The sequence below is a fragment of the Muntiacus reevesi genome, chromosome 2 (genome assembly GCF_963930625.1).
Source record: "Muntiacus reevesi chromosome 2, mMunRee1.1, whole genome shotgun sequence".
Lineage (NCBI taxonomy): Eukaryota > Metazoa > Chordata > Mammalia > Artiodactyla > Cervidae > Muntiacus > Muntiacus reevesi.
In genome coordinates this window covers 78578902-78591887 of record NC_089250.1, presented here as the reverse complement: position 1 = coordinate 78591887, position 12986 = coordinate 78578902, and the positions used below count along the sequence as shown (strand labels likewise).

At 47.1% G+C, this 12986-nt stretch overlaps 1 protein-coding gene across 3 annotated transcripts in view; it reads right to left on the bottom strand.

Moving 5' to 3' along the window:
- The window catches only part of TSHZ2 (teashirt zinc finger homeobox 2), a 466624-nt gene that overhangs the window by 14620 nt on the left and 439018 nt on the right, over positions 1–12986 (bottom strand). Inside the window, exon 3 of one of the 3 annotated variants that reach the window (XM_065922201.1) lies at positions 4021–4055. The exons of the other annotated variants lie outside the window; for them this stretch is intronic. Coding sequence (XP_065778273.1) covers positions 4033–4055 — 23 coding nt within the window. The 3' untranslated portion in view covers positions 4021–4032. Of the gene's footprint in view, positions 1–4020; positions 4056–12986 lie in introns of those variants that run through there. 3 annotated transcript variants of the gene reach the window in all.

Sequence of the window (12986 nt, the reverse complement as noted above, 5' to 3'; positions counted from 1 at the left end):
GACACACTTCTGCTGTCACAGCAGGTCTGTGGCATTTTGTTGCCACAGGTGGGAGACTTCAGCAGGTCGGTGCTGTGGAGAAGGTAAGCAGGTGATGGAAAAGTGAGTGGTGTAGGTGCGACTGTTGTTAAGAAGGGCCCGGGAGGTCGCTTGAGAGCTGACCTTTGACTTAAGACCTGAAAGATGAGAGAGGGCGAGCCACAGGGACCTGGAGACTGACCTGTCCCGTGAAGCATCCGTAGTAAAAATCCCCAAGCTTGGGAAGGGGCTTGGGCCGTGGAAGGGAACAGAATAAAGGCAGCCCAGATGGGCAAAAACCAAAGTTAGGGCTTCCCTGGTGGCTCAGTGGTAAAGAATCTGCCTGTAGCATAGGAGATCGGGATCCCACCCCTGGGTCAGGAAGATCCCCTGGAGAAGGGAATAGCAACCCACTCCAGTACTCTTGCCTGGAAAATCCCACATACAGAGGAGCCTGGAGGGCTACAGTCTGTGGGGTTACAAAAGAGTCACACATGACTGAGCAACTAAACAACAACAAAGAAACCACAGGCTTTTTAAATCAAGAGATTCTTAACCTTGGATGAGCATTATAGGAAGGCTGGAGATGCCTAGAATTTTGCATAGAAATTGTTACACAAGTTGTTCAAGTTTATGGCAAAGAAGAGACATGATACCATAAGCAAATTTTGAATTTCTGTGTATGTGTGTGTATGCATTTGTAAACACACACTTGTTTATTTTTTCTGGAGAGAGGATCTGTAGCTCTCATCAGATTCTCAAAAAACTTCTTGATCCAAATATGAGTTTAGAATCATCCTTCGAGAAGGAGGAGTTTTAGGACAGGGACTCCTTCTGAACCAGGCTGCGATTCAGAAATAGTCTGGGCCATCCAACGTGCTCTCTGTCTAGAGAGTTTCATTTCTCTGAGCTTCCCTCCTCCAACCCTGGTCTCTTCTCATCCACCTCCAAAGCCTCAAGTCTACCCAGGACCAAGAGAATTTCTTAAAAGGCGCTAAATAAGTGGTCCCCAACGTGTTTGTATGCAGGATTCCCTCAATATCTGCCTTTATGTGAGGAGGGAGCCCCAGTGCCAGCCCAAGTTAATCTTCATTATCACATAAGTGGCTTCTCCCCTCCTGGTTTTAAATTAAGATGCGCCGGACAGTCTCCTTTCTTCACTTCACACACACAATTGGCCAGCAAGCCATTTTAATTAGCTCTCTTCTATTACTAGAGCGCAGGGGAAAAATACTCACGGCTGGTCCAGAGGACCCCGAGCTAAGAAATCATTTAATTTGCTGTTGTTTCCATAAATCAGGGCCCAGTCATCAATTTCACCACATATTTGAGAGCACATGTTATTGACAATGTGTTCGTGGAGAAAAATGGAGTTTGCTGGCAAAGTTGTTCCATTTTCTAAAGATTAAATTGTTCATTGTACAGGCCGCCATCTGCCCTCCCTGGAAGAGATTTAGTTGTTGGCAGAGGCATTCAGAAATCTCGAAGACAAAGTTAAATTTCTTTTTCTTTATTGCCACGCATAACGAATGGCAAATTCATTCATTCACTCATTCATCTATTCATTCAACACACAGCAAATGTTTCTTTGTGACGTCAGCTAACCTCCTGGGGAAAGATCATATGTTGCCCTGGAACTGAGTGATAATTCCACAGTCTTCATTCTTGCCTGGGACCTCCAAAGAGTTAGCTTTCTGTCCCTCATTCTACCTGCATGCCACCAGGAGCCTGACAGAATTATGTGAGTAACTCGTTTCCTCCTCCAAGAAGCTTCTGGTCTGTAGAGGATGGATGAGACGCATGCTAACACAACCCACGCCTTGAGCAAAACACAAAGGAAAGACAGGACGCAAGGCTGAGTGGAAGCTTCTTGGAAGACCTGAGTAGAAGAACTTTCAAGAACCTTCACATACATACCATTCTCTTATACAGACGGGGGACTGTTGAAGAAGCAGCGGTTAACACTCCCATCTTACAGGTGAAGCTATTGAGGCTCAGAGAGATGAGTAAGTGGCTCAAGGTCACAAAACTAGTCAAGTTTGACGTGAGAGCTCAGACTGTCGGTTGGGGTGTCAGTCTGGCCCCTGAGTCACATAAAGCAGGGACTCAGAGTCCCTCAGACTTGGCGCAGTTTAAGCCCTAAACCGCTTCCCGTGACCCCCTGCCAAGCTGCATCTGAAGCTGCTCCTCCCCGCTGCATGACTCCTCTGGGGCTATTAACTTCCCTTTGTTCTTCACACTTGATGAGCCGCGCTTGCTTTGGTCATGACCCTGGCTATTCTTCTTGGCCATAATTTGGATCTTTATTTTTCAGACTACACTCCCTCGAGCAAACCTAAGTCTATCCATCATCAGGCCTGACCTGCTTCCTAAGCTCTCCTCATCTCGGTTTCCCCAGACTCTACTAGCAAGCCCAATCATTTAGTCATTCATTCAACCCTGTAATGAATCTACTCAATTAATTATGGGGTCGCTACTGTGTGCTCACAGACCTATGTGGTGATCAAGACTGGGAGGATCCCCATCTCCATGGTCTGGGAAAGAAAACGTCTCGGCAAGGCTCTCATGCAAGTGATGAGAACACTACGGTGGAGGCAAACTCCGTGCAGGGCAAAGCATATGGATCTAGAATTTAGTCTGCATGTAGCGTAGCTTGGAGAAGACAGAGGATACTACGATAGGATTTGTTTCTATTTTTAAAAAGTTAGACAGTTAATTAACGTCTGTATTTCTGTCAGGCGGGCCTGCTCTTCCTTGTGCCGCTTGGGTTTCTCGCTGCAGGGGCCTCTCTTGCGGAGCTTGGGCTCCAGAGCGCGGGCTCAGGAGTCATGGCCCACGGGCTTAGGTGCCCCGAGGCATGTGGGATCTTCCCGGATCAGGGATGGAACCCGCGTCTCCCGCATTGGCAGGCAGATTCTTTACCACTGAGCCACCGGGGAAGGCCTACAACAGACTTCTGTAAGGAGGGTCTTTTATGCCAGGATCTGAAGAATTGGTTAAAACTAAGCCAGCCAGATAAAGAACTGAGAAAAGAGAATTCTTAGAGAAACCCCCAAATATCTGGCCCTCAGGCAGAAAGTTTAACTTGCCAAGGAACTGAAAGAAAGCCACTGTGGTTGGGGCACAGAGCTAAGATACACCAACACCCTGAGGTTATTACAGACATTTTCATTAAAATAATTCTTACTTTGATCTAGTATATGGAGTATGAAATAGACACAATTTCCAAAACACGTCTGGAACGTATGGCTTATAAAAACATGAATGCTTTCTTCTCTATTGCACATTTTTGGTGTTTTAATTGGTCAACTTTTAGATCTAGATGGCTATGCACCAGAAATTCAGAAAATTACATTCCATCCCAAGAAGAACCATTTCCAGCGAACTCGCATTCTCTGAGTATGCTATGTAAAAACCTGAGACTGTTCTTTATCTAGAAGAGCATCATAAAATTTTTCATGAGTGACATAAACAATACAGTGTATTGGTTTGGAATTTCAGTCAATTTTTTCTAGAAAGATTTTCCAATCTGTTTCCCAAGATGTGTACTTAAGGTTGGTGAAGAAAGATTCATTGTTTTCTTCTTCTTCTTCTTCTTTTTTTTTTTTTTTTGCTTCTCAGACTGGAGATAATGTTAAAGGGGAAAGAAAAGAACACTGTAGGGAAGGGATAAATACTTGAAGCCACAACGTGACGGTTTTTGCTTTCTTTTCTGGGCAGCCCAGATGAGTACTAGAGAGAAAAATGTGGTCTTCAGAGTCTCCTTTCCAGTAAAATTAGTAATAATTTCTTGCGAAGTCATCAGCAATAAGAGGAGAAGGGCAGATGGGTTTTGCCCAAGTTCAGGGAAAGTCAGGGAGTAGCCGCTGGCAACAAGAAGCCATCTCTGTGATGTCGGAAGCACTTCATTGTCAAGGCAACCAAGTGCCTCATGTGTGTTCTTGTTCTTCCTCTTTATCTTCACATAACTCTTGCAATATAGTGAGAAGGTCTCCAAGGGTAGAGGAATGTATCTTAAAGAGGGTGAGATGGAAGCCCTGAAAGAGAGACCAGATCAGAAACTCAAGCAAAATCATTGGTAGAGCAAACACGTCCAGTATTGTGAAGTCTCAGTTCATGGCAACCAATACCAAAGGAGTGAGACGCAGTCACCGCCTTCTAAGAATCACGATTCGTCAAGAGAGACAGGGCTGTTTATTGACGTATTTGGTCAATGAACATTTGAATATCTACTCGTGTCAGGCCCTGAGTCAAGAAGAGGGTCTCAGCAAGCGTGTGAGGGAGATTGGCTTTGGTTTGCGGGGAACATGTTTATAAGCTGGTGGAGATGGTAGACCGTGTAACCAAACAGTAAATCGGGGTCACCGAAGGGCAGTGAAAGCTGCTCTGGAGGCTTCTGGGGGTGGTGACGAATGTGCCCATAGGTAACAGCATCACGGAGCAGACCCTGGGACCTTCTTAATGGGAGGGAGCACAAGGAAGTCATTCCATCTAAATGAAAAAGAGTCAAGGGTCTTCCAGTGGTTAAGAGTCTGGCTGCCAATGCAGGGGACACGGGTTCGATCCCCACCTGGTCAGGGAACTGCGATCCCCACACCGCTGAGCGACTGAGCCTGTGTGTCTGGAGCCTGGGGGGCCAGGAGAGGCCACCGCGGCCAGGGCCCTCACGCCGCCTCCCACACAGGCAGCCGTGACAGCCCAGGCAGCCACAGCAGATAAATTAGCAGTCAGCATTAATAAAGTAAAAAATACTTCAAAAAAGATCTGGTGGAGCTCTGAGGACTGTAAAAGTAAAAAGAAAGAGGAAGTGTCAGGAAACAACGAAATAGAGGAAAGCTGGGTCAGGTCAGGAGACGGGAGTAAGACTGTACTATGCGAAGATGAATATTTCAAGTTGCGAGATCAGCTCGGCTAAGGACAGAAGTTTGTCTGGGTGAAGAGCTGGAGCGTTCACCTAACGGACACCTTGCTTGAGAGTCGCGATACGGCACCTCTGATCTCCTTGTTTCTGGCCGTCCTGCCTCTCGCTCGAGGCCCGGGGCGTTTCTGGCCTCCTTCAGTGACTGCTGTCAGAGCTTGCAACAGCGCCCGACACCTAGCGGGTGCCTCGGAAATAGTTGGTGAATGAGTAACGGGGAATTATAGCTAATTAGGTAATGACTGCATGCTTGCTATGTGCTTTCACCTATTTCTTTATTTAGCCCTGACAACAGTGCCGTGAGTTAGGTCCTCTGGAGAGGAGGACAGAGGCAGAGACTGGGGTCGGCTTGTCTGAAGGGCCCCAGCGAGGATTTGGACTGAGATCTTCCTAACTCTGGGGACCCATATATTTAACTGCCAGGTGGTGACGTCTTGCCTTCTGGTATGGCCCAATGGCTGGGGGCTGTAACTAATACCAAAAAGGCAGTCTGGGGCCTTCCCTGCTGGTCCAGTGGCTAAGACTCTGAGCTCTCAACACAGGGGCCCGGGTTCCATCCCTGGTCAGATCCTTCATGCGGTAACTAAGATCCCACATGCTGCAATGCAGGTTTGAAGAGCCTCCGTGCCACCAAGACCCAGTACAGCCAAAAAAATGAAAAAGGCAGTCTGGGGAAGACCACGAGAAAGTGTCATCGGAGGCCGGCAGAGGGGAAGGACACGACAGGCCCTCCACATCCCCGAGCTCCAGGCTTCTCCTCTGCAAAGGGTGATGGCTGCGTGCATCATATTTTTTGAGGGCTGCCAATACAGGGTGCAAGTTGGCCCAGATAATTTCTAGAGAGGCCTACTTTTGAGAGCCTCCTGGCACATCGACTTTGCATATCTGATCACTAATCTTCCCATTGATCTTAAAGGGTGACTGTTATTTTCTTTATCCAGGTGGGAAAAGTATGATTCAGAGAAACATTAAATTCTGTGTCCAAAGTCACATAGCTAGTGTTAACAGGATACCGAATGGAAAGTTTTCACTTCATGATATTTTGGCCAGCGCCACAAAGTTGCGGCCTATAGGAGCTGCACACGTCATATTGTAAAGGGAATGGCCACATACTGGCTTGCCCGTTAATTAATGTGGACACCCCCAGGAGCAGCACGCATTAATTCATGCAGCCCTGCTATGACGCACTGACGAGGGAACCCCCTTTCCATGGAATTCTTGCCAAAAACGCAGAACCCCCATCTAACCGCAAGACGACAGCAGACAAACCCGAATCGAGAGGAATCTACAAAACACCTAACCAGTACTTGACAAAAGCGTTAATGTCATCAAAGACAAGGAAAGATGGAAGGATCCTCACAGATGGGGGGAAAAGATACGTAACAACTAAATCCCATGTGAAACCTTAAATTAAATCTTGGAGCAGCAAAAGGAAATTTAGGTAATGTTCAAATAAGGTCTACAGTTGAGTGAACAGAGTTGAACCAAAGTTGATTTCCTGGCTTTGATAACTATCAGGGTTGGGTAAGATGTTAACATTATGAAAAGCTGGGTGAAGCATCTCTGTCACCATTTTTGCAACTAAGTCTAAAAATATTTAAAAATAAAATGTAAAAAAGCGGGAGGGGGCTGTTAGACACATTCCCATGAGATTTATTAAGTGACAGAAGAACAGACTGGCAGTCACCATTTTCCCATGTACCACCAGCATATCTGGGAAAAGCCTGCCCTTTAGGCTCAGCTGGCTCATCTGCACCACTGGGTTAAGTCTTGAGGACGGAGGCATGAGTTCCAAGTGTGACGGCAGGACATGTGGTTAACACGAGGTGCAGTCATCGGTGTTGCTCTTTGGGTTCATTTCCTGAGCACATTCATATTCTTGCTGCTCTGGCAGAGGGTTGGGCTGATTCTTGGGATCAGGCTTCTCTGGAGGCTGGCCAATTTGCAATTCGTCACCAGCCCTGGCACCAGCTCGACCAGGGGGCTGGCTTCAGGCACCAGACTTTACCAGACAGCCTCTCCTTGGCTAATTTCCATCACCCATGAGTGGAGGACTCAAAAAAGTCGGTTAAATTAGGCTTGGTGAAGGGACACTGCGTCTTTGAGTAATGAGGTGGGGAAACAGGGAAAATATTTTCCACTAGCTCATGTCTCACTGGATGGCAATCCGGTTTCATGACACTTCATAATAAATCATGGCTTATCACTCACATGGGAACATAACAGGGCTCCAGTTAAGATTCGTTAGTGGTTGGAAAGGAGAAACAGGTATTGCTGCATATCAGGGTTTCTGGATCATCTTCCCGTCCGCTGCAGGCACTTTTTTATCGTTATATTTACTGTAGCCCTTGTTTAAAGCATAAATAAGTGGAAGGGAAGAGCACCAAATATGAATAATGAAAATAAATTTATCTTATTTATGTGTTTACGCGAGCCTCTGACAATTACTCCGCGCTGCAGTTTGCCTCCAGCCTTGGCCGCTGCTGCCTTCAGAGACGTTCCCTGCACTTCACCTGCCTCCCTCTCTGCGGCGCCCCGCCTTGTATTTTATTTCAAGAACGGAGTCTTGGGGCTCCTGTGGCATTCCGGTTTGAGGTTTAGCTTCGGAACCGTGTCAGTCTCCTTGCTCACGACAGCGGCCCACCAGCAGCTGTGTCTGTTACAGCGATTCATTCAGATCTAAGGAAGAGTGATGAGAAAAAAGTGCTCGGGGCTGGGCGGGGTGGAGTCGGGGATTGCAAAATAAAGCCTTTCATTTAGAGATGATGCAGCTGGTGTGCTGTTGGGATGAACGAAGACTTTCACGGGAAAGTCCTGGCTGTCAGAGCAGACCACCCTGGGAGGTTTGTGATAAAGACCCCAAAGGCTATGGGGCTTGGGGACCCTTGGCATTCTAGGCGCTTCCTCGGCTAGGACTGTCCTCAGAGGGGAGATCAGCAGGTTGGGACGGCTGTGGGCTCCCCATGTCTGCTCACGGACGGCCAGGAGGCCCCGAGCCCGTCCCTGAGATGCTGCTGGGGCTCCCCGGGCAAGGCCTGCCAGGCTGACGGCCTCAGACCCCGCTCCAGGCGCTGGCACCGCTCTCAGCCGCTTCCCGGCGATTCCCGGCTGCCGGGACGCGCCCCAAGGACTCACCCTGCCTGTCCCCGCAGCCGTCAGCGGCCCCGTCACCCGAACCCACCGAAACTTCTGCGGGGGCCGAGGCGGAGCCCTCTGCGGAGCGCCAGCGCGGCTCGAGCGGCCGCTCCTTTTCTGCGGCTTTCTCTTCTGGCCTCGCCGCGGGGCCCGCGGGATCTTACTAATAGTTCCCTGACCAGGGATGGAGCCCGAGCCTCCTGCGATGGAAGCAGAGTCTGACCCACTGGACCGCCAGGCAAGTCCCTCGAGCAGCCATTTATATCCCTCGCGAGGACTTGGAACATTCCAGATGGTTCTGCAGAGAAACGCAGCTCATCTGCAGAGCTAGAGACGGGAGCGAAGATTTTCCGTGAGTTGGGGGCTTTAGCAAGCCACGGCCCGCGGAGGGCCTGCACGGGAGGCTGAAAAAGGAGTCCTGCTTACGCTCCAGGGGCCTCCCAGCCCCGTTTGCCTGCGCCGTCCTGGTTTTGGATCCCCACGCTGGGAAGCCCCTCAGTCCCAGGCAAACGGGGACGGTTGACCCCCTCACCGAGGCTCGGGAAAGCACATTCCCAGAGATGCTTCCTCACTCCAGCCTGCCTGGTCCTTACGCTGCTGCTGGCATGCGCCTGCGCGCTCAGTCGTGTCCGACTCTGCGACCCCAGGGACTGTGGCCCGCCAGGCTCCTCTGTCCATGGGATTCTCCAGGCAAGAACACTGGAGTGGGTTGCCACTTCCTTCTTCAGGGGATCTTCTGGATCCAGGGATCAAACCCAGGTCTCCTGCACCGGCAGGTTCTTTACCCGAGTAAACCTACGTATATATGTGCATACATATATGAAGTACATACATATCCATGAATGTGCTGTAAACTACATTTGAGATGCGGGGATGGGAAGACAGATGGGAAACTTGAAGCTTTGTGAGGCTGGGAAGTTGAATCAAGGCCACTCAGAGCTGGCGAGCAGAAGATGAGCCTGAAGACTTCTGAATTTGGGCTGTCCTTTGCAACCAAGCCTCTCTCTTCCTCCACGGGGGCAAAATGGAGACCAGAGCTTGCTAAATTTCTCTTCTGTTTGGAATTGATAAAGATGCACTCTGAACTGGACTATTTCATATCTGAATATGGGAAAGTGTGTTGATTATATATTAAAACACTATTTCCCATATTTTCTAAATATTTAAAAGATCCCTCTCAAACATCATGACACATTAAACTCACTTACCAGATTCATAAGGGCTTAAGACAATTTTTTTGGTAGCATTTCAAACAATCCATCACCTAATTTGGTTGGGGGAGATGAAAGGATAGCCACTTGAGTGCAGGAAAAATTGTTGGCAAGAAAACATGGCAAATGGTTCCCGTAAAGGTGCCCATTTGGAATGAAATGGTGACGGATGTTTAGAAACCAGTCTTGATGCAAAACTGTAATTTTTGCAAATGGTTTTGTCTGAAGATGGCATCAATATACTCAATGCGCTATTCAGAACGGAGGACGTGCTCTTAAAAAGACATCCCGTTCCCGCACACAAACGGAAGTTTTACCCTAAGCGGGATGAGAAATTACTGTAAATTGGTTTTTACTTCAAAAATAGTTTAATAACCATGACACACACAGAGCTCCAGTCCACACAATGCATCACTTAATTTCATCCCGAACCTCTGCCGGCTTAAAAACAGATATCGAAACAGGGGAATACATTCTTGACAATGCTGTTAAGGCAACTTTGCTAACGATTTTTGAACAAGCTCCAACTGAGGCCTAAATGCCGACAATATTCATAAACAACTCTATACCGGCCAATTAGGGAGACAGAGACACAGCGACCTGTCAGGGAGATTTGCATGGCTAAGGGTCTGAGATCAGAGAGTGATGAGAGATGGCTCGGAGTGACGGGGGCGCCCAGACGGATGACTATCATTACGATATTACAGGGACTCACACCTTCCCAATTACTGGCAGCATTCATTAATTACCTCCGCATTTCCCTAATAGAATTCGTGCTCCGGCTTATCAGCGCCTTCCCTCTGTCTACCTAAACCCCCACTCAGCAGTCGATCACCTATGAAAAATTAGACAGTGCGCTCCGAGTGGCCTATTTAAAGGAAAAGACAAATGATCATAGGAAGAGGAGGGGAAAGCGCGGTACCAGAGTCGAAAGCAACAGACACTGCTCTCATTTCACTCAGACTTGTTTTTCCTCCCCTTCCTGGAACTGCCATGAGAGGAGATAAGTGGAAGCTGCCGGGAGATACACTGTGGTGAGTGTGGGAACACAAGTGTCTCTTTTACACACACACACACACACACACACACACACACACACACACACATTCATTCATCCCCTGCTTGAAATACATCAATGCCTTTCATCATACATAAAATAACACCTAACCATCCACCCACATTTAAAAATTCTAGCCATCTCTGCTACAAACTGTTAAGCCCCACCTCCTCAAGCCTTCTTTCTGCTGGTCTAATGCATTCAACTCAAATCTGCCTCAGGGCCTTTGCATGTGTGGGTCTTTTTGTTTGCTTGTTTGTTTTCTGGAACATGGTTTGAGTGAGCCAAATTTGCTTTGCAGCTTGATTTTGGATGATGCTTGAACTAAGGAAGCTTTCACATTTTTAAAGGGCTAAAATGGCAATAAATAAATAGTAAGTAAATAAAAGAGAAGAAGGAGAAGTAGAAGGAAAGGAAGGAAGAGGGGGTAGAGTGGCTGACGCCTGAGTTCTAACAACAGATCCTCCCAGATCTTCTCAGGACTGGCTCCTTTGTTTTATCATTCAGGTCTCCTCCCAAGGAGCCACCCAGAGATGTTTTCCCCTAATATTCACTCCAGAGCAGCCCTCAGTCACCTTCTGCATTCCCTTGCTTTGTTTTTATCACAGCATCCATCATCAAGGAATGCTAATTTACTGGTTGCATTTATTAGTTGATCACAGTAGTTCGCAACTCTGATGCATATTAGAATCACCTGGAAATCTATTAAAAAATCCTGATGCCCATACCTGATTCCCAGAAAATTGGGTTTGGTTCACTGGGACTGGGAACGAGACACTGATAGACATATTTTTAAAGCTTCTCGCATGATTCTGTGAACAGACGAACTTGAGAACCACTGTCTGTCTCTTCCCATGGAATGCTGGCTCCATGAGATCAAGGATGTAGTCGAGGGAGAGGAAGTGCCGGGTCAATGTTCGATGAATGAATTAAACAATATTCATCATATATACATGCAAGGAACTGAGGGCTGCAGCAATGTGACAGTGACGCAAGGCCTCCCGAGCTGAAATCATGCCTCAAAAATGGGTGACAGGTCCAGGAGCCCCGTGCAGTGGTGGGAGGCTCAGCCCCGGTTAAGGGTAATGGAACGTGAGTCTGCCAGGCTGTCATCTCATTACTATCAACAGCATTATCCGTTATCAACTGCTGTTACAATTATGCACAATGATTCTCTCTTGCACAAAGATTCAGCAACCACCAAACTCGCTTCCTCTTTTAAATTAAATACACTGAAAAGAGCAGAGATTTCAATCCTTCATCTGTTCACAGATGAAAAAACATTTCCAAATCGTCAGCGATCGCATTTTTTTTTTTTATTCTAAGGACGGCCAACTGTTCCCAGTGATTTCGATTACATTTCCTACCTATTATTTCATGTAATGGCATCCCTTAAATTTTAAATTAGCTTTGAAGAATAAAAATAATTGAATTCCTGCTGTTTTGTGTACATAGAGGGTGACAGGAGCTAATGTGATAATTTAAACTGTAAATGAGTCTTCACTTTGTGTTCATTAATTACAGCTAATTACTGAATTACAAACCTTCTTGGTTAGGCACTGTTATGTATTCATGTAGCATGTTGAATCTCCAGCTGGTATAAAACTGTTTTATAGACTTACAAGCTGACACACCAAGCTACCACTGAAACAATTCAGTTTGAAAACAAGGGGGGCTGGGAACACGTAACCGCAAATGCTGCTTGGAATTAAAAGAACAGACACAGTGCCTCCAACTCATATCTTTGGGGATAGAGGATCTTGCACATATAATTAGAACAATTTATGCCACAGGAAAGAAAAAGAACGCTAGGCTGTTCTCCACTCTGGGTGAAAATCTATCCTATAGCATGTAATTTGTGAGACTCAAGTGTTCCTGCCCTTATCTCCTTGTTCCCTAGAAACTGAGCATCATAATTATTTATTAACTGATCCTGCTTTTAATAACAAAGAAGCAGGAAGGATGCCAGAAATCCTGCCCTTTTTTCATGACCAGAAATGGCTAGAAAGAAAAGATTCAAATAGATGAGTCAAGGACTAGGTCATGGTGAATTCTCACATATTTGGTTAACGACATTTTAAAAAATAGGCTGTGAGGCACTTTGGATTATTAAAGGTTAGGATCTTCTACATCATTTGCAACTCTAGATGGAAGGTCTGTGATGCCTGCTTTACAAAGATTTTCCCTAAGAGAGATTGTTGGAGAAATACTCAGATGGATGTGTGACCTCTGCTTGGCCAATGTAACTGAGCCAGGAGGAAGCATGCAACTCCAATAGGTAAGTACTTTGTTTCATCCCTTCTTTTTTTTCATTCATTCTGTGATTTTATGGAGCATCTACTTTACGAGGAAAAAAGCCGAGGCCCCGTGAGGTACCAAGAGACGAACCCGCAGAGCTTTTCTGCCTGACATACACAGTCGTTGCTGCTTCTGGGTACCAACCCCGACCTTGCTTTAGGGAACCACCACTCACACTAAGGCCAGTGGCTTGGCTGGGGCTCACCCTGCTTCCAGCTACCAGCCGGCACGTGACTCCAATCTGGCCAATCCCTGTCTTCTGCTCTCCTGGCCACAGTGATTGGTCCAGGCGTGGACACCTGACCCAGTTCCGTCCAATGAGCGACGTCTGCTGGAACCCTTCACTGCC